Source organism: Cavia porcellus, unplaced genomic scaffold, assembly GCF_034190915.1.
Source record: "Cavia porcellus strain 051 isolate PalLab524CR breed Dunkin Hartley unplaced genomic scaffold, mCavPor4.1 scaffold_17, whole genome shotgun sequence".
Classification (NCBI taxonomy): domain Eukaryota; kingdom Metazoa; phylum Chordata; class Mammalia; order Rodentia; family Caviidae; genus Cavia; species Cavia porcellus.
In genome coordinates this window covers 34178973-34200924 of record NW_026947500.1, presented here as the reverse complement: position 1 = coordinate 34200924, position 21952 = coordinate 34178973, and the positions used below count along the sequence as shown (strand labels likewise).

Below are 21952 nucleotides of genomic sequence, written 5' to 3'. Positions count from 1 at the left end.
ATGTACATTCACATATGCATCTGTACGTGCTATACATGTCTATATTTTTATATGTATGTTCTAAAACTAAGTCATGGACTGGTTTTAATGCCTGTAACTGAAAGGTCTCATAGCCAGAATATACGAAGAACTCTCATAACTGCAAAGCAAAAGACAACTCAACAGAAAAACAGTAAAAGGATGCAGTTAGGCAACTCACATGACAGCAATGGCAAATGGTCAATAAAAACTTGAAGGTAAATGCGCACCATCAATGGTAATGACGGGAACTTCATGTGCCTCAGATTGACCACATCTAAGGTCTTCAATAAAGATTGCTGGCAAGGATGTGGAGGCAGATCTCATGGACTCTGAGTGGGACTGCAAACTGCTAGAGACAAATTAAGTCATAGGCTAGTAAGGTTTGAGAAGCACATAGCCTACAGCCCAGCAACTTCCCTTCTAGCTACTGCAGACTCAAGAGAGATCCATTATTAAATAAGAATGTTTATAGAAGCCACTATTTGTAAAACATAGAAATTACAAATGTTCACCAATCAGAGAATAGATACAATGTGTTATGTTGTTGCACTGGAATATGCTAGTAGTATTCCAATCTGTGGTCCTGGGGGTTGGAAACGCCTGGCTTCCCTAAGCCGAATGCACCAAGTAAACTATCATGGGTTGTATGTAAAATACGAGGCAGGAGATCCAAGTTTGAGGCCAGCTTAGGCAATTTAGCAATTTAGCATGAACTTGTCTTTTCCTTCCTCAGGGTCTACAGGCTTTGTGCTCTACTTTCCAAGGGCAAAGCAAGCTGGGGAGGCTGTTTATCCTCCTGTAGACAAAGTGGCAGTAAAAGCTGGCAACTATGAAAGGGAACAGAAGAGCTAAGAAAAAAAAAAAAAAAAACCACAAGAATTTCAAAAGCCTAAGATAGTTCAAAAGAGCCCAAAAATTTCTAAAAAGGAGCCAAAGACAACCCCATATCACAGCTAGATCTGAAAAATTAATGTTCCTGAAAAATGACCTTGAAGCGCTACCAAAAAAGGCCAACACTGATGAAGCCAAGAAGCAGAGAGACACCGGTCCCTGGCGGTTTGCAGAGGCATCCATGTTCGGTTTCTGAACAGATTCCCAAAAGCCCCAAGCAGCCCAAGCTTCCTTATGTGTCTCCCAGGGCCTGCACAGCCTGACTACAGAGTTGGTGGACATAGCTTCTCCAAGACTCAGTGCTGGAAGCTTTATCAAGCTTAAGATTTCTGGGGCTCAGGGGAACGGGCCCAAGACATGCAAATAACAACAACTCCCCCAAAAGTTCACCAATTGGGCAGGTGACACCGTGCACTCATTGTGCTATATTTGCGACCTTTAAATAATATTTAGAGTGCTTCAAGTGTTTTTGTTTTCTTTGTCCTTGCAAAGGCTTATGAGTCATTGGAAAAATGTGGCATTTCACTCAGTAAACTACAGAAAGGAACAGAGTCCTGCAGTATTTCTCCGGAAGTGGAGAAAATTGTCTGTGAAGCTGACTTTACAAACTCAATTGTAGGCTCAAAAGTTCCTTGGGTGTTATTACACAAGAAACGCAGACCTTAATGATCCATTTGCATGACCACTGTGTGCAGGAGAGAGAACAGTCTCTCCCTGCCGGGGAGGGAGGGAGACCTAAGGATACCACTCAGTGGTTAATTACCCTGGCGGTCTACTCCAACCACATCTAACAGAGTGGACCAAGGGACTACTGTGGTCAGCCGAAAGCACCTGATCAGCTCCAAGACAGGAAGCCACACAATCTGCTTTCAGAAGACTAAGGAAAAGTCCTTTTTCATTCACTGGGAGTCGGAGAAATTGGTCCTTCTCTAACCTCATAGGATTCCTAACAAACATCAGCTGCCATAAGCATCACCTGCTTCTTGTCCTGCGGTGGCTACCACTCACTCCCTGGGATTTTTATCTCCTTGGACCAAATTTCCCCCAAAACCATGCAACTGGTAAGTGTGTGTATGCGTCTAGTGAAGTGCAGTGGCACTGAGACATGGTTTTCCAGATGGAGGCTGCCCGACCCCAGGAAAACAGAGGCACAGTGGGGTGTGGTGGCATATCCCTGTATCCAAGCACTCAGGGTGGGTAACGCAGGGGAGCAAGAGTCTGAACCCAGCCTAAGCAACTTAGCAACTTACAAGACCCATCTCAAAGTAAGACATTTAAGAAAGTGATGGGATTCTAGCTCCCTGCAAAGGCCCCAGGTTCAATCTCCAGTTCCAAAGCGGAGATGGGGAGAAAAAAGAAAACAAAGATAAAAATGGAAACCAGGGACTCCGAGCATCTTCTCCTTGCTGCCTCCGCTGCTTGGAGTATGCTGCAGGTTTGACACTCTCCTCACAGTCTGCTCAACTAGTTGCTCAGCAACCCTTGCTCCACCAAAACAGGATGTGGCCACAGTGCAGCTGTGTGTCTTAGAGCCAAAACGTCTTCCATGTGTGCAGAAGGAGAAAGGGTCACCACTCGGGCACATGTGCTTCATCCTGCCTACCTTCTCCCCACCTCTAAGGACTCTGAGACCTTTAATTTGTGAAATACTCTAGGGTCACACAGGACCAGTGACACAACTTAGCTTCCACAGTCACGGCAGCCTGCTTCCTCCTGCTTCGTTCACTTCCTGAGCACCCAACCTGCCTTCTGTAGGAAACAAGTCCACTCCACTGCTTAAACCACTGCCTTTCCAGGGATGGTTGCCCAGGTCCCGTCAGGCAGTAAGTGTCTTCTCCTGACACCTCAGGACCTCAGCCTGAATCTGCTCACTGAAACTCTGCATGTCTGACACTCCCACCCTGCCCTCTGCACCTCCCTCTCCCTCCTCCTGTGTCTCACTTCTATTAAAGTGCTACCATGCAGCTCCCCATGCATCAGCCCCATCTGACCTCCCTGTCCTCATGCTGCCCTTGCTCAGGGTCAGCTCCCCCTTGCTGGGTGCAAAGTAGAACCCCAAAGTCTTGATTTCTCATATGCTCTGGTGACAATTCCCAACACACCTTGTTGTCATAATCAGAGTGAGGCTGGGAAGTCCACCTGGCCTCAGAGTTCAGCTCCACCATTTGCTAGTTCTGACACTGAGAAAATTATTTAACTTCTACACAGGTCTCAATTTCATCTGTAAAGTATATTTGGGGGGGGTGTCTATATCAAAAGATCTTGTGAAAATTAAATGATGAGGCATGTACAACAAAGAAAACAGTGTATGGCCCAGAGCAGGTGCTCAGTACACACTTTTAATAATAATTATTGTTATGAGGGATAATATTAGTATCATGATTAAGAGTTTGGACATTTTTTTGTCTTTTTCTTTTTTATCGGTATCAGGGATAGAACTCACAACCGCACACTTGCAAGGCAGGTGCTTATGCTGCTGAGCTAAATCCGCAGACCCAAGAGTTTAGACTCTTGAGTTTAGGCTGCCTGGATTGATATTATGACTTCACCACCTACTATGTAACTATGGCGTGTTACTTAACTGTTCCCAATCTCTGCTTCCTTGTATACTTAGTCAGTTTCCGCATCACTGAGACACAATATCCAGTACGAACAACTACAAGGAAGAGAGGGTTATTATGTCTCATGTTTTAGCCCAGTTTGCCAGCTCCAAGGCAGGAAGCATGGTGGAAGGGCCTACGCAGAGGACAGCTGCTCATAGCACCATGACCAGGGAACACGGCGAAGGATTAGCTGCTCACCTCATGGTAGACAAAAAGCAGAGAGACAGGAAAGTGGAAGCCAGAGAAGGTGGTAAGCCATTTCAGGTCACATGCCCAATAACCCCCCTTTTTCTGACCAGACCCTATTAACACTAAGCCAGCAGTAGCGTCCCATAATCCAGTCACCGTGCATAGACCCTGCATCTGAGCAGATGAGGCTTTGTGGGGGCATCCAGATATAAACCATAGCATGTATAACGCAGGGACAATGATTTTATCTACAATGAGGCCACATGATAAAGCATAAGGGAAGATGCCATAGACAGGAAGTGCTTACTGGCAGGCAAGGGGATCATATGCCCAGGGCACCCACCTTGGCTTGGGGTCTCATCTGGAATGCCCCATAGGACCTCCCATCTTCCTAAGTTCACTTAACCGAACAACCCCCTCAGACAAGCCCAGAGGGAAATCCATCTCTGCTATCACTGATTCCCACAGTACTTCCAACTGTCAGTTCTACACCGCAGTTATTGGTACACATGTACTTTTGTCTCTTCTACTTGAGTATGAGCTTTAGCAGACCAGAGCCTGCAATCTGACCCAGCTTATCTCCCCAGCAGTGACTCGCATGGGGTTTGGCACAGAGACGGGGAAAGGGAGACAAGAACCTGCAAGAAGGTAGGAGCAGGGTTTAATGAACACTGTAAAGTCCAAATTTACTCCACACGTACTTATCTGCAAATAAGAAGATCAAGACATCCATACGTCAAGAGTATGTCTTGAATGGTGAGGGAAGAAGTGGTTGCCCAAGTCTACCTGACTTCCTCAACCAACTCAACTAATCTTTAATGGATTAGTTTCCTGGACTCATCCATTCAACAATTATTCCTTGACTCTGTCCTGTAAATAGAATACACTATAAGCACTGAGGATGAAACACTGCCAGATTCTGTTAATCCACTGATGAGTACAGTTCCCCCTGACCCAATCATCCTCCAAAACCTCCACCTCTGCACACGAGTAATTTAGATCCAAACCATAACACCCTGAGTAAAAGACGAACAGAAAAATTGGAAAAATACAGGGATGTAAGCCAATGCTTCAAAACTGTGATCTTTTACTTATTTGTGAAAGTCAATAAATCACCTAGTAAAATCACCCTTTATCTTGTATTTGTTTCTTATTACCATTTTGTTATGGCATATTTCAAGCATATATAAAATAGACTGGTTCAGGGGCTGGGGATTTAGCTCAGCAGCATAAGCACCTGCCTTGAAAGCAGGCAATCGTGAGTTCAATCCCTGGTACCAATAAAAAGGAAAATGATAAAAAAAAATTAAAAAAAATAGACTGGTTCAATGAATCTCATATATTGATCACTTGGCTATAATAATTACCAACTCACTGACAATTTTCTCAGTTCTTCCCTGATGAAACTAGATTGAAGCACACCTCAGATATTATGTAATCTAATCTTTATATACATCAATATAAATTCCTAAAAGATATGGACTTTAAAAAGTATAATATCATCCCCAAACTTTAAAAAAAGTAATATTTTAATATCATATCCAATTGCAATTCTAAATTTACCAATTATGTCAACTTTTTTTTTTTGTACTTGGGTGTGAACTCACAACCTCACACTTGCCAAGTAGGCGCTTCTGCCACTGAGCTGTATCCCCAGCCCCTCAATTTTTTAAACAGCTGCTGTCTTTACAGTTAAACAAGGTCTCTACAACACAGTTGGCAAGTGAGCTCCTCATCTCCCCCAGTCTACAGGTTCCTGCTTCCTCTGTGTTTTCTCTTGTGCTGATGGATGAAGTGGATCGGGAAGAATTTCCCACCTTCTAGGTCTCACAGTCTGCCTCCCCATAGGGTCATTAACATGCTCCTCTACCCTTGAATTACCTTTAAACTAGTGGTTAGTTTTAGAGGCTCAGTCAGGCTCAGCTGGGATATTTTGGGCAGAATTAGTTTGCAGTGGTGATATATGTTTCGGCTGTATCATATCAGAGGACAAGGTCTTGTGTCGCTAAAACTGGCGTACGGAAGGCTTCTATCACAGGTCAGAGGCAGGTCGACACCTCACCAGGCTCTCCTATTGCATGCTGCTTTATAAACTTGGGGTGTGATGCATACGGAAGCTATTTTTAGATTCTGAGAAGTAACCAGGGCAGGTCAATTAGAGAAGATCAAAATTCATGCTGTAACCAAAATGGTGGTGTCTACCAAATGTTTTTCCCCCTCTCAGAGTCCCAGAAACTGGAATGAAGTAGACAGATGGAGAAGAGATAGGAGCTCAGAAAGCCACCCCACAAAGCTTCGATCACTCTGAGACTGATCACCCAGGTGAGCTTGTATGGACCTCGTTCTAACCAACACACCAAGGATGTTGAGTGGAACTCAAGCACTGACCACTACCGGGCACACAAGCAGGAGGAGCCAAACAACACTGCAAAATAGTTGGAAAACTATCATAACCACAGCCTATGTGACCAAAAATATAACCATTTTCCACAGGAGTTAAAAACCATAGGGTCATAAATAATACTTAAAACACCCAGAGTAGAATCTAAAATTTCTAGCCATATAAGGTATCAGAAAAATTCCAACTCACAGAGGGAAAGACAACCCATAGACACTAGCACCAAGATTACATAGAAACACAATTATATGACAAATAAATTACCATAATTCACAATGACACGATCCCCAATGTGGAAGACCCAAAAAGTTCCCACAAAAGATACTCAGAACAAAAAGGATTAAAATTTGTTATTCAGATGTACCAACAACCTGTGATAAATGTAATAATTATACACTGCAAACACGTACTAATAAAAGTAAAAATTAAAGAAGTATTACATGGGGGCGTGGACATAGCTCAGTGGCACAGTGCCTGCCTGGCAAGCACGAGGTCCTGAATTCAATTCCCAGTTCCAAAAAATAAAAATAAAAAAGAATTATATGACAAAGAATTTAAAGCTACTATTATACAAATAGTCTAACAAGCAATCACAAACACTTCTGAAGCAAATGGAAAAAAGCAAAATCCCAGCAAAGAAATAGCAAAACCAAAAGAAAATTACAGAACTGAAGAATATAGGAACTGCAACTAAAACAAAGCAAAGCACATTTAGACAGGCTCCAAAGCTGACTGAGGATGACAAAGGGAACGATGGGGAAACTTGATGATGGACTAATAAAAATATACAATCTGAACAATGAGAAGCAAAATGACTGACAAAACTGAACACAGCCTCAGAGAATGGCAGGACAGTAACAAGCTCGGATGCTGCCATCATTAGAATCCCATAAAGAAGAAAAAAGAGAGTAATATTTGAAAATATTTTTTAAAAAACATGTATTAAGTATGGAAGAATACAAAGCCTATGGATTCAGACAGTTCAGAGAACCTTAAATGGGATAAACTCAGAGAAATCCACCCGCAGAAACCCAACACCATGATCTAAATGCTGAAAACTAAAAACAAAAACAACAAGCTTTAAAGCAGCTAGAGAAAAAAGATGAATAATCTATGGGAAACAATTCAAATGATGGTAGGTTTCTCTCTGGAAACCAGAGAAGCCAGAAGGAAGCAGCACGTTTAAGGTGCTTAGAGAGAAGAATTGTCAACCCAGAATTCTACACACCATAAAAAAGAATCCTTCAGGAATGAAGGTGAAATAAAGACATTCTCAGGTGAGCAAAAAACTGAGAGAATCTGTTGCCAGTAGACCTGCTTTTTAAAAAGTTGCTAACAGAAATTCTTCAGTCAGAGGGAGATGATACCAGAAGGAGACTTGGAAAACCAGGAGTGGGGAAGACCACCCTCAAGTGGCAACTGTCTGGGTAAACATGACATTCTCCTCAGGGGTTCTTTAAAACATATTGGAAAATTTAAAGCAAAAACTAAAGCACTGTTGTGGGACCTTTTAACGAACGGTGATTGACTGTGTAACATAAAGAGACCTACAGAGTAAGGTTTCTGCGTTTCCCCTTCAAGAGGCGCCATATTGATTCAAAGCTGTCTGCGGGAAGATCGAGTGGTGGCTTCAGGAGTTCTCAGCCTGATCCATCATTGGACTGCTCCTCATCAATTTTTCACCTGCAGGTTTCGGCAGCCATTGATGATCATTACCTAGATCCATTCCCCATTAAGGGTTATGAAACTGTGCTCTAATTCTCTCACACTTCTATTGGCTGTTTATTTTCTTAAACCAGCTATCTGATTACTCTGAAGTATAATGCATACAAGCAGGAGAGTGTAAGTGTTTGATTCTTTCCTTTTATTTATTAGTTCTCACAAGACCGAGTTAGAATCACAAATTCTAAACAGTAGAAGAAAGAACATTGCTGGTTTAATCCCTACTGACATAATCTAGGAAAGATAAAATTTACTCAGTTAGACAAATTAAAGACCAATATCCAAACATGTAAATTGTACAGGGCCTTAGTTATGGTAAGGAATATAAAGGATAACAATCATTTTGAGCACAGTAATGCTTTTCACTGTCATTGGATTGCTCTCTTGTATTGTGTATGTGTGTATAAAACTTCTCCCTAAGATGATGAGATCCCAGGACAGCAGGAAGCTGAGATCAAGCTGGAATACACTCACCAAACGACTAAATGAGTTATAAAAGAAGCATTCCTTGGACACTCCAAGCCAAAGGCAAAATTCTAATGAATATGGCCTTTACTTTTATCACATATTTTTTAAAAACCACTACATATTTTTAAATCAATTATTACAGGCCAAATACAAGATTTTTTTTTTTTTTTTTTTTGGTCTTTTTTTGAGACAGGTCTTGCTATGCAGTTCAGGTTGGCCTTGAGCCCAGGCTGTTCTCGAACTCGCAACGATCCTCCCACCTCAGCCTTCCGAGTGCTGGGATTACAGACGTGAGTCACCACACCTGGCCAGATACAAGACTTTTACATATATGCTGCTCAAGTGAGCACAAGCCACAAGATATCTGATACTATTTCATCTAATTCTCTGAACCCAGGAAACGGGCCCTCAGCAGTGTTTAGATATAAGGAAGCCACTGTGCAGGGAGATGAGGCAGATACCTCACTCCAGCCTCTTAGGGGAAACACAAACACAGGTTCAGCTCTGGCTCCAGTCACTGTCCTCAGCCAAGTCTCCATCCTCCTGGTCATATGTGACTTTCTGCTAAGGTGGCTTTCAGTCTTTCTGCTAAACACAACACGGTTTCTGTCACTTGAGATCCAGAAGATGAAATGAGGCGGCAGAAGGCACACTGGAGAGTGGTATATTCCCTGTGTCCCCACAGCAGCAGATGCACCAATGATGGTTCCCTGGGACAGCAGGATAACATGAGAGGAAGCTGCCCTCCTCTGCAAGCGGGGAAAAGTCAGTGTATTAAGACAATGTGTCATTAAGGCTCATACTTTGGAAAAAGATTATTCAAATAAAACATGGTCACAAAAAAGATGGCATGACAATTAAGCACATGAAATAAGAGAGGGGGCGGAGAGAGAGAGTAGAGAGACAAAAACAGAGATGCCCTGGCACCAAATTGCCCAAGGGTTAGCAATTCATGCTAATCTATGTGATTATGGGCTGTTTTATTTTCTTCTTTATACATTTTATACATTGCATTGTACATGTATACATTTTATACATTGATTATTGTGGGAAAGGCTGTAAACCTAGTGCAGGGAGGGATGAGAGAGCAGAGGACAGGGTTTCTAGGGCAGTGAAGCTATTCTGTACAGTACAGGAGGGCATCGTGTCACTGCACATCTTCCCATCCCACAGGAAGCACAACGCCAAGAGTGAATCCTGACAGCACTGTGAGATCATGACGGGTCAGAAAAGATCCACCCACAGCCCAGAGTCTACTCCGGGGTGGGACATCAAGAGTCAGCGAGGCTGTGCATGAGCCGGGAAGGGAGTGCGTGGGAAATCGCTGGGCTTCTTGATTTTGTTATAAACCTAGGACTGCTCAAGAATAGTCTTAGCTGTAAGCACAGAAAATAAGACAAAGAGATGGAGGGAGCTGGGATGGAGGAAAAGAGAAAGGAAAGTAAAAAGCATTAAGATGCTTTGTGTACAGATATCAACTCCCCATGATGAGTGAATCACTGTACCCTGTATGCTGCAAACATATGCTAATAAAAATGTAAAACAATTAAACAAAACTCTCTCTCTCTCTTTTCATATATTTATATGAAAAGATGTGTACATTTGCTCAGATATAAAAAGATATAAAGACCAAAATCATGCCTAGTATTTTGGGGGAAAGGAAAGAAGAAACAGTGCCCAGAGGGACCAGCAGCAGCAGATAGGAAGTAGCTTGCTGAGAGAGCTGGAATAACGTGACAGGTGAGGAAGAGACACCTGGAGGCACCGGCAGCTGTGGTGTGCAAAGTCACTAGACACAGGGGTGGTGGAAAGAAAGAGAACTCGTGTATCTAGGCCAGAGAGGAATTAAGCCTAATAGCAAGACTGCCAACAGGAATCAGTGTAGCCACAATCAAGATATTTTATCTATGGCACTAGGAATTTTTCAAGAATTTACACTTACAGTACATTCATCACTAATAAATAAGCACTTTGAAAAAGAATTCAAAGTCAGAAGGAAACCAGACAAGCACACAGACAAGTCAGAGTTGTTCAGATGAAGATTTGAGTGAACCTAGACAGGCTCTGAATTGCTGAGTTGTGTGTTCCTGGATGGGTTCATTCACCCCCGCCGAGTTCCCCCCCAGTGGAGATTCCTTGTCTGCTACCTGGAGATAACACACCTGCATCACCCAGAAGTCAAGTGGGGTCTCTCTTGGACTTTGACGCACTGCTAATGCCTAGCTAATGTTGGAACCAGGCAGGCCAAGGGCACTTTATAAAGTTCCCACAAATGGAAGCTGGGTATTTCCAGATAAACGCAACAGAGACATGCAAAGAACAGGCACAGTAAAGTGAGTGCTCAGGATAGAGGCATCTGGAGGGTCACAAAGAACAAAAACGGTGGTACTGGAGCCCTGGGCACTTACTGCAGTTCTCCTCGTCGCTGCCGTCGGGACAGTCCTCAAACCCGTTACACCGGAAGCGGCCAATGATGCAATGAATGCCGCTGGCACATGGGAAGAAGGTCGGGCCACACTTCGATTTAGCTTTGGCTGCAGGGGAACAAAAAGACAGAGAGTAAGACATCAGGATAATGCGTCATCTGGCGCACTCTGAATGGGGTTCATCTTGATGTTCCCACAGGGATTCTTAACAAACCACCAGCTTCAAGCACCCAGCCAGTCTGAACAGCCATGCAGCAGCATCCTCTGGCCAGGAACTGGCTAAGTCTGCCAGACGCGGCACTCAATCAAAGCATGGGAAGAAGCAAGAGATACGTGAATGGGTGAGCAGAGGGATGATGGATGGAGCTTGCTTCTGAAGGTGCCGAAGAACCAATCAACTCCCTGGGTGCCTCAGACATCTCAGCTGACAGTTAATGAGTGCTCACTGTGCTCCAAATGCTCTGCCCAGCAGCCCCACAACGGTGAAGGGTCAGTACAACACCCCGACATCGCAGGCCTCACAAAAGTCTGCCTGCAAGGTTGGGTCCTGTATGCTGTAGTCAGGGAACATGGACAAAGGAAGTGAGGATTCCAATTGCCCTGACTAGTAAGAGTGGTTTGCTGCACCTAAATTGCCAGTGCCAGCAGTACAGTTTATGCTGAACACCAGCTTTCCCTATGAGGCTGGAGGTTTGGTAGATAGAGGATGTCAATGTAAGCAGCCCTGGATAAAAACTCTGGCCAGTGAGTTTCTAATGAGTTTCCCTAGTAGACAGCCCTTCTCACGCATCGTTACACTTGCTGCTAGGGGAATTAAGTGCATTCTGTGTGCTGTGACTAAGGGAAGATTCTTGCAAGCTGAGCCCGGTCTTCCTTGTACTTCAATGCATTCATCTGGGACTTTGTTGACTCTGCATTGTGTCCTTTTGCTGTAATAAACCATGGCCATGACATGATCATTTACTGATGTTTGTGAATCCTCCCAGAAAACTACAAGCCCTGGGGTAGCCTTGGACACTCCCAACACAGATGGGAATGGCTCCTCTCCCATTTCATGGATGTGCTTTAAGGATAAAGTAATGTGCCCCAGGTCACACAGCTGGAGAACCTCAAGCCAGGGTGAGGTCCTGGGCACAGGCTTCAGAAGCCATAATCTTAGCTCAATGGTGCTGTCTCACTGCCAAGGGCAGTCATTTTCTGCAACAGAAGCCAGACTCCTACTCCTAAGAAATTCGTCTTGCACTCCTGCTGTACAAACAGTTTGAACACAAACGGTCATAACTCAAGCTTGATTGAATGTCCCGCTAAAGCAAACAGCCCTGTGGGGTAATGCACTTTCTTTTTAATGGTGCTTGCTGCTCTGGCTGGCGATTGGGCGGTATAAGATTGGATCTATGGCTACATCTAGGTAGCAGTCCTACCGAGCTCCCCTAGCATCTCCAGGCTGAGACACGACCCAAGTCCTCACAGAAGGAAGGGCCGTTTCTCTGGGACAAGCAAGCAGTAAATTACCTCCATGTTACTGCTATTGGTAACACACTACTTTAGCAACAGCTAGTTTACAATCAACAGGGTGTGAAGACTTGAGGAGGCATCCACGCTTAGAAACCTCACGCTTAGAAACTGTGTTTCCACCTGGTCCTTCTGTAATGACGTGGGCATGCTCTCCTCAAAGCACACTCTCCAGGAAGTCTGGATTTCAAACTCTAGCTCCATTCTGATGGCTTTGAGCACATTTCTAAATACTGCTGAGCCTCAGCATCTTCACCAGCAAAATGAAAGTAGTGCTGAGCACTCGGTGAGAATCTATATAAGATGCCTAGTGTAGAGCATGGAATACAGCAGGTGATCAGTAAATAGGATGCGCACTGCTATCATCATCGTCGTCACCCTCATTAAGTTTAGAGAATTTAAAAACTGACCTTTGGACTGCTAGAAATTATTATCTGATCACAACAGTTCAAAAAACTCACAGTAGATGATGTCTATGAGTGAAATAAAGTGATTTCCAAGACACGTTGTTAAGCAGCACAGAACAGAAACCAAATATAAAAGAGTGGCCATAGTACATTTACCTCTATATAGGAAAAAGGAGCATAAGAAAATATACAGCATTGACTTATACACATGAAAGAACTATAAGAAAGGTAAGAAACTGAAGAGATCGGCTAGCAACAGGGTGAGTGAAAAGGAATGAGAATAATGGAAACTGGGAGCAGAATAAAGGCACAAGGATCTAGTGGTACACACATATTCAGTGCATCTGCCCATCTCAGCATGTTTGCATTGATTGAACGTAGAGAAATATTTATCTTAGAACCATGATATTTCACTCATCCTCAAATAAACAATTAGAATCCATCACATGAATTGGAGGACACTCAGTGGAAAATAAACAATACCAAATAAATATAATGTTATTACAGATGAACAATATTAACACAATGGAGAAAGGAGGAAAGAAAAGAATCTACCTACACTACCAGTAAACACTATTTTCCTGGGTTCTGTAAGAATAAAGAGAAGTAAAAGAACTGCACATAGACAACATAATATATTTGTCTCGTACTAAGGGTAGAGAATAGCAATTTTGAAACTACCTTTGTGTGTACAAGGGTTGAACGGATACATTAATATACTAAACAGTAAGAATGTCTTATTGTTTGGGGAAAGAAAGTGCAAGTCAAGAAGGTAGGAAAGTAAAATGAATAGTGAGGCTTTGGACTGGAATTGGACTCAAAGGTTTTAAAACTAAGCAAACAGAGCAACTCAATAGATCAATAGATGGGGGGAAATTGATTTGTGTATGCATGGATTAGTATGTATACCGATATATTACCTAGCTCTGTTTGTTGAAAGATACTAAAACCAGTGGTATACAAATGCCACCAAACCCCCAGTTCTTGGCTTCTAAATATTATTAACCAGCAAATGGAACCAGGTCCCTCAGAAAACCAGTTGATTGCAGATGGGACAGGATGATCCTGTGGTCCTGGAGTACCTTGTGTTGCCAGAAAGTAAAGAAGGGCTCAAAAGGTGAGGCAGGTCAAAGGTTCCCAATGGCCAACACTAGGACAATCGAAGCAGCAAAATAAGCAATAGTTTTCTGATTGTAGCCCACAGAAAAAACATTTCTGAGGTTTCTGAGGACACAGTGATGCCAAAAAATATTGAACAAATCAGTAAAGGATGGGTGAGGGACAATTCTTCCAGCCATGAAAATTCCCATATAAAATAATAATACATGCTTCCCATATAAATATAGAATGTGGGAAGCAGACAGTCACCAGTAAGTGAACAGCACAGTGGTAGCTGTTACATAGGCAGGTTCACCCATGGATCCAAAATTAGAAGGAGAAAGCTAGAGGAGAAATGGGAAATTTGCATATTCTCAAAGTGGCAAATGTTTATAATGTTGCTTTTTATAGTTATGACCATTACTCTACCACCAATATGTTTATTAGTTACAAAGGGAAAACAGTGACTTAATGGTACAGAAACTTGGCAGACAGCAGCTTAACTGAGTTATCACAGTCAACATGACAGCACCAAGACGTATCAATAGTGTACTCCCCCTCAAATGAGGAACTGAGACCATCGCCACGTCACTGCCGTGGTATTCTTGCAAAGCAAAGATGCAGAGCATCAAAACAATCAGAGGAACACCCCAGAACAGGAGGTCATTCGACCATACAGCCAACCAGAAACCTCCAATGTCATGAGAAACTTAGAAATTACCCAATATTGGAAGAGACAAGAATACTAAATGTAATATGGGGTCCTGGAACAGACATTAGTGGAAAAACTGCAGAGATCCCAATAAAGTTCTCTGTATGTAGTATAGCTGATGGCACTGTACCATGCTGACTGCTTATTTTTGACAACTGTTATGCCTATGCACAGTATTAGTAAGTAGAAGGTGGGGGAAGAGCATGAGAACTCAGCAGTATTATTGCAACTTTTCTGTGCAGCTGGAATTATTTCAAAATAAAAACCTACAGTTACATTCACGGTAGAGTACACAGAAACAGAACAGAAAAGAAAGAAATTACCTAAGATCTCTCCACTCCAAAGTAACTGTAATTAACATTTTCTATGCCAGTGATATCAGAATGTTCCAAGATGTTTTATTAATGTTCCATGATACTTTATTAAATTTTTAAATTTTGAGATAACTAAATTCACATGCAGTTATGAGCCATAATAGAGACCCCATATACCTTTTTCCTACCGTCCTCCATTGTATCACTGTAGGACGATATCATAATCAGGATACTGACACTGATATCGTAAAACACAGAATATTTCCATCACCACAAAACCCCACATGCTGCCCTACCGAAACTCTTCCATTTCCACCTTTTTATTACTAATGGTAACCACAAGTCTGTTCCACGTCCCTGTAATTTTGTCATTTTAAGAATGTTATGTAAATGGAATCATACATTCAGTAACCTTTTGGGAATGGCTTGTTTTCATTCAGCATGAAGTCTCTGGAGAAAATACATATCGTTTTGTATACTAACTCTTTTCACTTGCAATATAAATATTTTCCAGTATTTTTGTAGCTACAAAAATATTTCATCTTGCTGGCATAATAAGGTTATCTTCACCATTCCCTTCATGATGGGTGGCTGGTGCTATGATACAGATGTGGCTTGTCCTCCAAACGTTCATGTGTTGGCTGCCTCCTCTCCACCATGGTAGGACTAAGAGGTCATGGAACCTTCTAGTGCAAGGTAATTAGGTGGGTGAGGGTACCGCTCTTGGAAGGTATTAATGCTGGTCTAGAGAAACGAATTCGTTTCCGAAGGAGTGAGATGTTAGGAAAAAAAGGCAACTTTGAACCCCGAATTGCTCTCTGGTTTCCTGCCTCACAGTGTGATCTTCCCCCTCACATGTGGAGCTCCTACCCATGATGCCATGTATAATGTGAGCACCAAGGGACCCCCCTTCACCAAAGCTGAACAAATACCAATGCCAAACTCCCCAAACCAATGCCAAACTCAGGAACCCCACCCAAAAGTGTGTCAAACACATCTCCATTCTTTACAAGTCCCCCAACCTCAGGTATTTTGTTATAGCAACAGAAAGCTAATGGTTAAGATCAAATTCTCAGCATTATAACTTATACTGTAAGGAACATTTTTGTGCTCCTTGTGCACTTGGCTTAAAATACAAACAACACTCTTAGGCCACATTTCTAAGAATGTGGGGAGTATCTGGGGAATATGTGGCAGAGTATGGACATTTTATGCCAATTATATGACGTACTGGGGAGTTCTTTCATCCAATACCCACCATAGGGCAGACTTTAAAACAAAAAATGCTCACTTGCTTCCACAGCATTACAGAATTGCATGTTCTTTGTTATAAGCCATTATAATAATGTCAGGATCCCCAAGCACCACAGATTTAGCAATTCACTGGGGAGAATCTCAGGGCCCTGCTTCTCATCACAGTCAGAGCCATAACTTACGACAGCAAAGGGACAGGCAGCCAAATGAGCTGAGAGAACAGGAACATGGTGATACCCAGAGGAAGCTGGACACAAGCTCCCAGGAGGGCCTCACTAGTCACAAAGGATGTGGTGAAATCCTCCAGCAACAAGTAATGACGTGTGTGAAGTGTTGTCAACCCCAAAAGCACATCAGACACTCAGTGCCCAGGGCTGTACCTGGCAGCTGGCCACACAGACTTTCCCAGGACATGGAATTTCCAGGCCCTCAGTGGGACAGCGGTACAAACCACATAGTTCATACGACCAGTCTGGGCACTGCAAGCTTCTCTCATCAGAGTGGGAGGAATCCTCCCAAACTCCGACTTCCCAGACCACAGGCCAGGACCAACCGCCCCAGCGGACCCAGAACAGGACAGCAGCCGGCCAGCAGGGTCAGCTCCTTCCCTGCTCAGACAGGTACTCGGAACCTGCTGGGGAAAGGCCATGGTAGCAGAAAAGCAGAGAAACCCCATGTTAGTGGGTCAGGTCTGCTCAGTGGCCAGCTCTACATCCATGTCCTTGTGCCCGTCCTCATGCCTCTAACAGACCATCCTTGATTAGCTAGTGCTGCCTGGATGCCTTTGAATAATCAAAGAAGAAATACCACCGACAGGAACCAAGAGTGCCTTCCCATAAGCCAGTGTCTCAGTCAGCATCACGCAGCTCTGAGTTTCCGGCAATCAGATGGCTCCTCCAGCCAGCCGGGCATGCCCAGCCCAGGGCCTTTGCGCAGGGTGGCTTCTGACAGCTTGGAATACCGTTCTCCCTCTATTCCCCGAGGCTTCTAATCGCTGTCCTGCCTGCAGCAGAAGCCAGTACTCTATCCTAGCTACCCTAACCTACGCCGCTCTACTCTGCTTTTCGTTCACAGGCCGTGACACTACCTGATGTCACCACCTTTGTGCTGTTTGGTTCATGTACCTGCCCCCTGACCCTAGAAGGTACCCATGCTTGGATAGTTTCATTCACCCTTCTGAAGACACTGTACCAGATACTGCCTACAGCTGGTATCTAAGAAATATTCACTCTATGCACAAATGAAGCTACAGAAGGGACAGCAGGGTTGGATAAAGTAGCTGCTGCTTACTGAATGTTTAGTAAGGCCTAAGTGTTGTGCTCTTTTTTCACAGATAGCCTAATATTCCCCCCAAAATCCATTTCACAGACTGGAAAACTGAGTCCAAAAGAGAAGTAACTTGACCTTGACAAGAGTTAAGGTATACATCTTTCCTTTAATCATCTGGTCAATTCCTCTTTAGGATTCCCAAAAACTCAGTCCAACACCAAAGGCCTAGGCTTCATGAGATGACCAAAGAGAACAGACTGCCAAAATGAGTGCTGTAAATGAATTAGCTGCCGTTCAATGAACCAGCACTTTGGCCCTGCCGGGCTCCCTCATCAGAAATAACAGAGGTTTCCTGCCTGGTCAGCGACACTGGGTTTCTGTCCCAGGGAGCCTGTATTGCTATGATTCACATGTGCACCATCACACACCTGCTGAGGGGCCCCCATGGCAGATCACAGGCAGCCAGCTGGCACTGAGCTGGGGCACAAAGACCGCAAAGCTAACCACTGCTGGCCCTGACTGCTGCCCGCTGCCTGCATCACCTGCTACCAAGCTCTGGAGGGCCAGAGCGGAGCAAAGCCTAGGTTTCCCTTCTCACGCCCCATTTCCAGCAAGCGAGGTTTCAGGGTCTCCAGCAGAAGACAAAAGACAGACCTGAATGCCTTTAACACCACTGGACAAAGGCGAGCTGGGAGACCACTCCACTGAATACTTCCCCAAGCAGCAGCTGTCCCTAGCAGTATGATGCGGGGTCAGGCTCCCCTCAGCACTGGGTTTACTTCCTGATCTGAGTCTTTCCTTCCCTTAAAGCCTACTTTTCATAAGGCTGGACTTCAAAGTCCAGTAAAGCAACAAATAAAGTCCGGGATGAGATTGGCGGAAGAGCTAACACAGTTGCCAATCTCTGATTTTGCCAGCAAGGATGCAAAGCAGCCTGCAATAACCTCCATTCACTGTGGGCCCACTAACAGCTGGCTTCCACCACGGGGAGGCGCAGGCTTGGACAGAGGGCTGTTCCCCATGCAGTGGGGGAAGGGTACAAAGCGCACACTTGCCAGCCCAAAGAGTGCCTATTTATTCTCATTTCATATAAGGAGACAGTCACAACAATGTCATAGGCCAGAAATAGTCCCAGGACCAATACCTGGAGGCCACATGAGAACTGCAGATGTCTCACTGTCACCAAGTTGTGGCACCTCCAAGCAAGATGGGCTCTTTATATGCACAATAGTCACAGTATGCAGGTAGTTCACACAGGTGTATTTAGTAGTAATCCTCACATTTCACAGATGGGGAAACTGAGGCCTAGTGAGGCAACTGGACCTATCCCTGATTGCCCAACTCTCAAGGGACAGACTAATCTAGCATCCAGTGCCCCTGTTCCTGAGTTCTCCTCTTTCAGCCACACCATGCTTCTGGTAAGGAGCCACTAGGCCACACCTGCTCAGACTCAACAGGGGTCAGACCCCAAGGAAAGGGGTACTGAAACCAACAGCCGCTCTCCTGATGGTCAGAACGTTCCAGGATCTGGATAGAACGCTCTTCACTGGACTTCACAGCTGCGGCTCCCAATCGGTCTGGGAAGTGCTCAGGGGTGCCCACTCTTCCTAAAGTACGACAGACACCAGAGCACAGGCCTGTTATCTAGCAGCAGTCCCCAGCCTTTCCTGGCACCAAGGACCAGAGTCATGAAAGAAAAATTTTCTACTCACCAGGCTGAGGGGTAGAGAGGACAGTTTTGGGATGACTCGAGCGCAATGCATTTATTGTGTACTTTGTTTATATTACTATTCTGTGAAGCATTTTCTCTCTATTATTATTACCTTAGACTCTCACAAGGAGTGCTCGGCCTGGATCCCTTGCATGTGCAGTTCACAGACATGCTCCCTCCCGAGCTGATGGGCGGTGAAGCTGAGGCAGTAAGGTCAGCAATGGGAGCGACTGTAAACACAGATGAAGCTTCGCTGGTCACCTACTGTCCACCTCTTGCAGTATGGCTTGGTTCCTAACAGGCTACGGGGTTGGGGACCTCTGGTGTGAGGCTATGCACTGCACCACACTCTTTTTAGGGGGCAACCACACAAAAAAGCTGGACAAGGCTGAAACCCGCCTCTATGAACTCAGCAAACCACACCTGCCACGCCTCTCAGGCCACAGCTTCAACTCCAGCTAAACCTGCAGGCACCTGGGGTCTCTCAGACCTTCATGGTTGGCTCAAATGAGCAGGGCTACTCACCTACACCTCTTGTCCCAGGACCCTGCCAACCTGTGGCCGATACAGCCTAAAAAGCCAAAACAGGAGCCTAAAGCTCTTCTGTGAAATGACCGCCCTTGCTTTTGTAAACATAAGACAGGACTCTGAAAGATTCAGACAACTGAACAATGGTGAACACAGCAATTCTCTCAGGCTGCCAGCACCTGGGGAAATACACTGTGGAAGGTTGGTAAATCCATTCCTAAGCACGGAGTCAAACACTATCGCATGTAAATGGGTCACCCAGAACCCTTTTAAAATATACGTCTGGGGTTGAACCTGGGATTCTGCATTTCTAGAAGGATTCTGCATTCCTAGCATTGCTGCTGGTTCCAAGCACAGTACCTCTGAATAGCAATGGACCACTGTTTTGTTCACTCCTTTACATCCAATACCAAAAAAAACGCCCACCACATAGATCACTCAACAATTACAGACCGTTTTAACAGGTGGAAATGTCAGTATGCAGTTTGACTTAAATGGATCCACACACAGATGCTATTCTACAGCTTGCTTTTGCCACTCAGCCTTTTCCTGTCTGTACTTACTGGTCTGCATTATCATTTTTAAGAGCTAAAGGTAATTTTTACTGCATGTACACACCAATGAGCCAGAGTCCATTACCGGTGGTCATCTGAGGTATTTCAATAGACAGTGCTCACCCAGATGTATATATTTTGTTCTTCCTACTTGCACGGTGTCTCCTTGGCCAAGGGGATGTATATTTCACATTTTGGTATCTTTTTGATCACTAACTCGTTCCTGAAGAACCAATGCAGCCTTTAGGCCATGGGTGGTGACAAGAAAAGCCTCCCATGCAGATCATGTAAGATGGGCTGCTTCTCCCCTGCTGAAAATGATATTCCTAAAAGCGCAAGGCTGAGACCGACCTGTGGTGCCTCTGAGTTTTTGTTAGATCTGTCCTTTGCTGCTGCTGTGCTCGGCTATTCTCCATCCATCTCTGTCGCTTCATTTTACCACGTGTGCATTCACTGTTTTGCAGAGTAGGGGATATTCTTGTGTGGTCAAGGAAACCATGACTCTCTTCTTATCATTTTAAATTTGCACCACTGCAGGGCATCGGTCTTGCTGGGTTGGTTTCTGTGGGCTGTGCTAATCACAGGCTAATGCAGCTCTGTTTCCGGGAGACATTCCTAGAGCTGACTTCCGGCTACACAGTCCCCCTTGTCTAAAGTCACCACAAGAAATGATTTCTTGCTTCTAGCCCTATGCTACTTACCCATGTTTCTCCAGAACTTCCCATCTTCTAAACAATTTCTCAAAAGCAAGTCAGAGATCTACCTGCTGCAGCAATGCTTTTTTGAAAATGCAGATTTCTGAGCCTCTCCCTCAGAGTGGGGGAATCTGCATTTTCATTAAGCACAACCTGAGAGTCTAATGAACACTTAAGTGTGACCGCTCCTGCTTTGCTTTAGATAATGGTCTGAGTGTGTCCCCCAAGGGCTCGTGTGCTGAAATGTAAGCCACATTGTGATATGGAAACTTAATCTGACTATTGTGTTTGCAGAGAAGGTCTTTGGGAGGTAATTAGAGTTAAATAAGGTCGTCATGAGTGGTTGCCCCATGCATGAATCCTAGTGGCTATTAAGGAGAAGGAGAGACATCAGAAGATATGCAGGCTCCTTTTCTCTTGCCATGTGATGCCGTGCTGTCTCAGGAACCTCCTAGAAAAAAGTTACTGCCAGATACAGCCCCTTGATTTTGCACCTCCAGAACTGTAGCCTAACATAAACCTGTTTTCTTTACAAAGTTATCTAGACTTGGGTATCTCATTATAGAAACACAAAGCAGACTAAACAATCTGATTCCAATTCTATTTATGCCTTAAACTCTGAGAGCAAATATCCTTATCATTCTTTTTTCCCCCTGGTGTTGTCACTATACAAACCAGCAGCCACTCTAAGAATTATGGCAATAGGGCCAGTTCTGACACTATCCCCTGCTGTGAAGTCTAACAATAACATGCCTGACAGAGGAGCAACCATAAGAAGAACATCCATGTGGAAATTACAGGCCATTTCATGGTTTCTCCCCATCTCCACAGTCATTCACAAGAAACGCAAGGATTCTGCATTACACACAGAATACAGATGTTTGCTGTGCTAGGACAAGGGATCTTTCAGAGTTTAAAACTCTTTGTCAGTTCTCCCTTATAAGGATTTATAATTCACCTGAACATAAAACATGTTTAAAGAGGACGAACACATTCTTTGTTGAAAAGTAACTAAACACTCATGAGCACCCTGCCATCCATCAGACATTGACATAGCTGTGCAGTGATTCAACAGTAGAGAAGACAGGCTGTCTCTATTCTGTCCCCACAGGCAGACAGGTGAGTGAGCTTTGGCATGCAATGCAATGAGTGTCCTAAAGCGGGAGCTACCTAAAGCCTG

The 21952-nt window shown here is 44.2% G+C and overlaps 1 protein-coding gene across 2 annotated transcripts in view; it reads right to left on the bottom strand.

Moving 5' to 3' along the window:
- Positions 1-21952, bottom strand: part of Ldlrad3 (low density lipoprotein receptor class A domain containing 3) — a 253943-nt gene that overhangs the window by 120232 nt on the left and 111759 nt on the right. For both annotated transcript variants that reach the window (XM_013145940.2, XM_013145941.2), the window contains exon 3: positions 10701-10826. In XM_013145940.2, coding sequence (XP_013001394.2) covers positions 10701-10826 — 126 coding nt within the window. The remainder of the gene's footprint in view (positions 1-10700; positions 10827-21952) is intronic.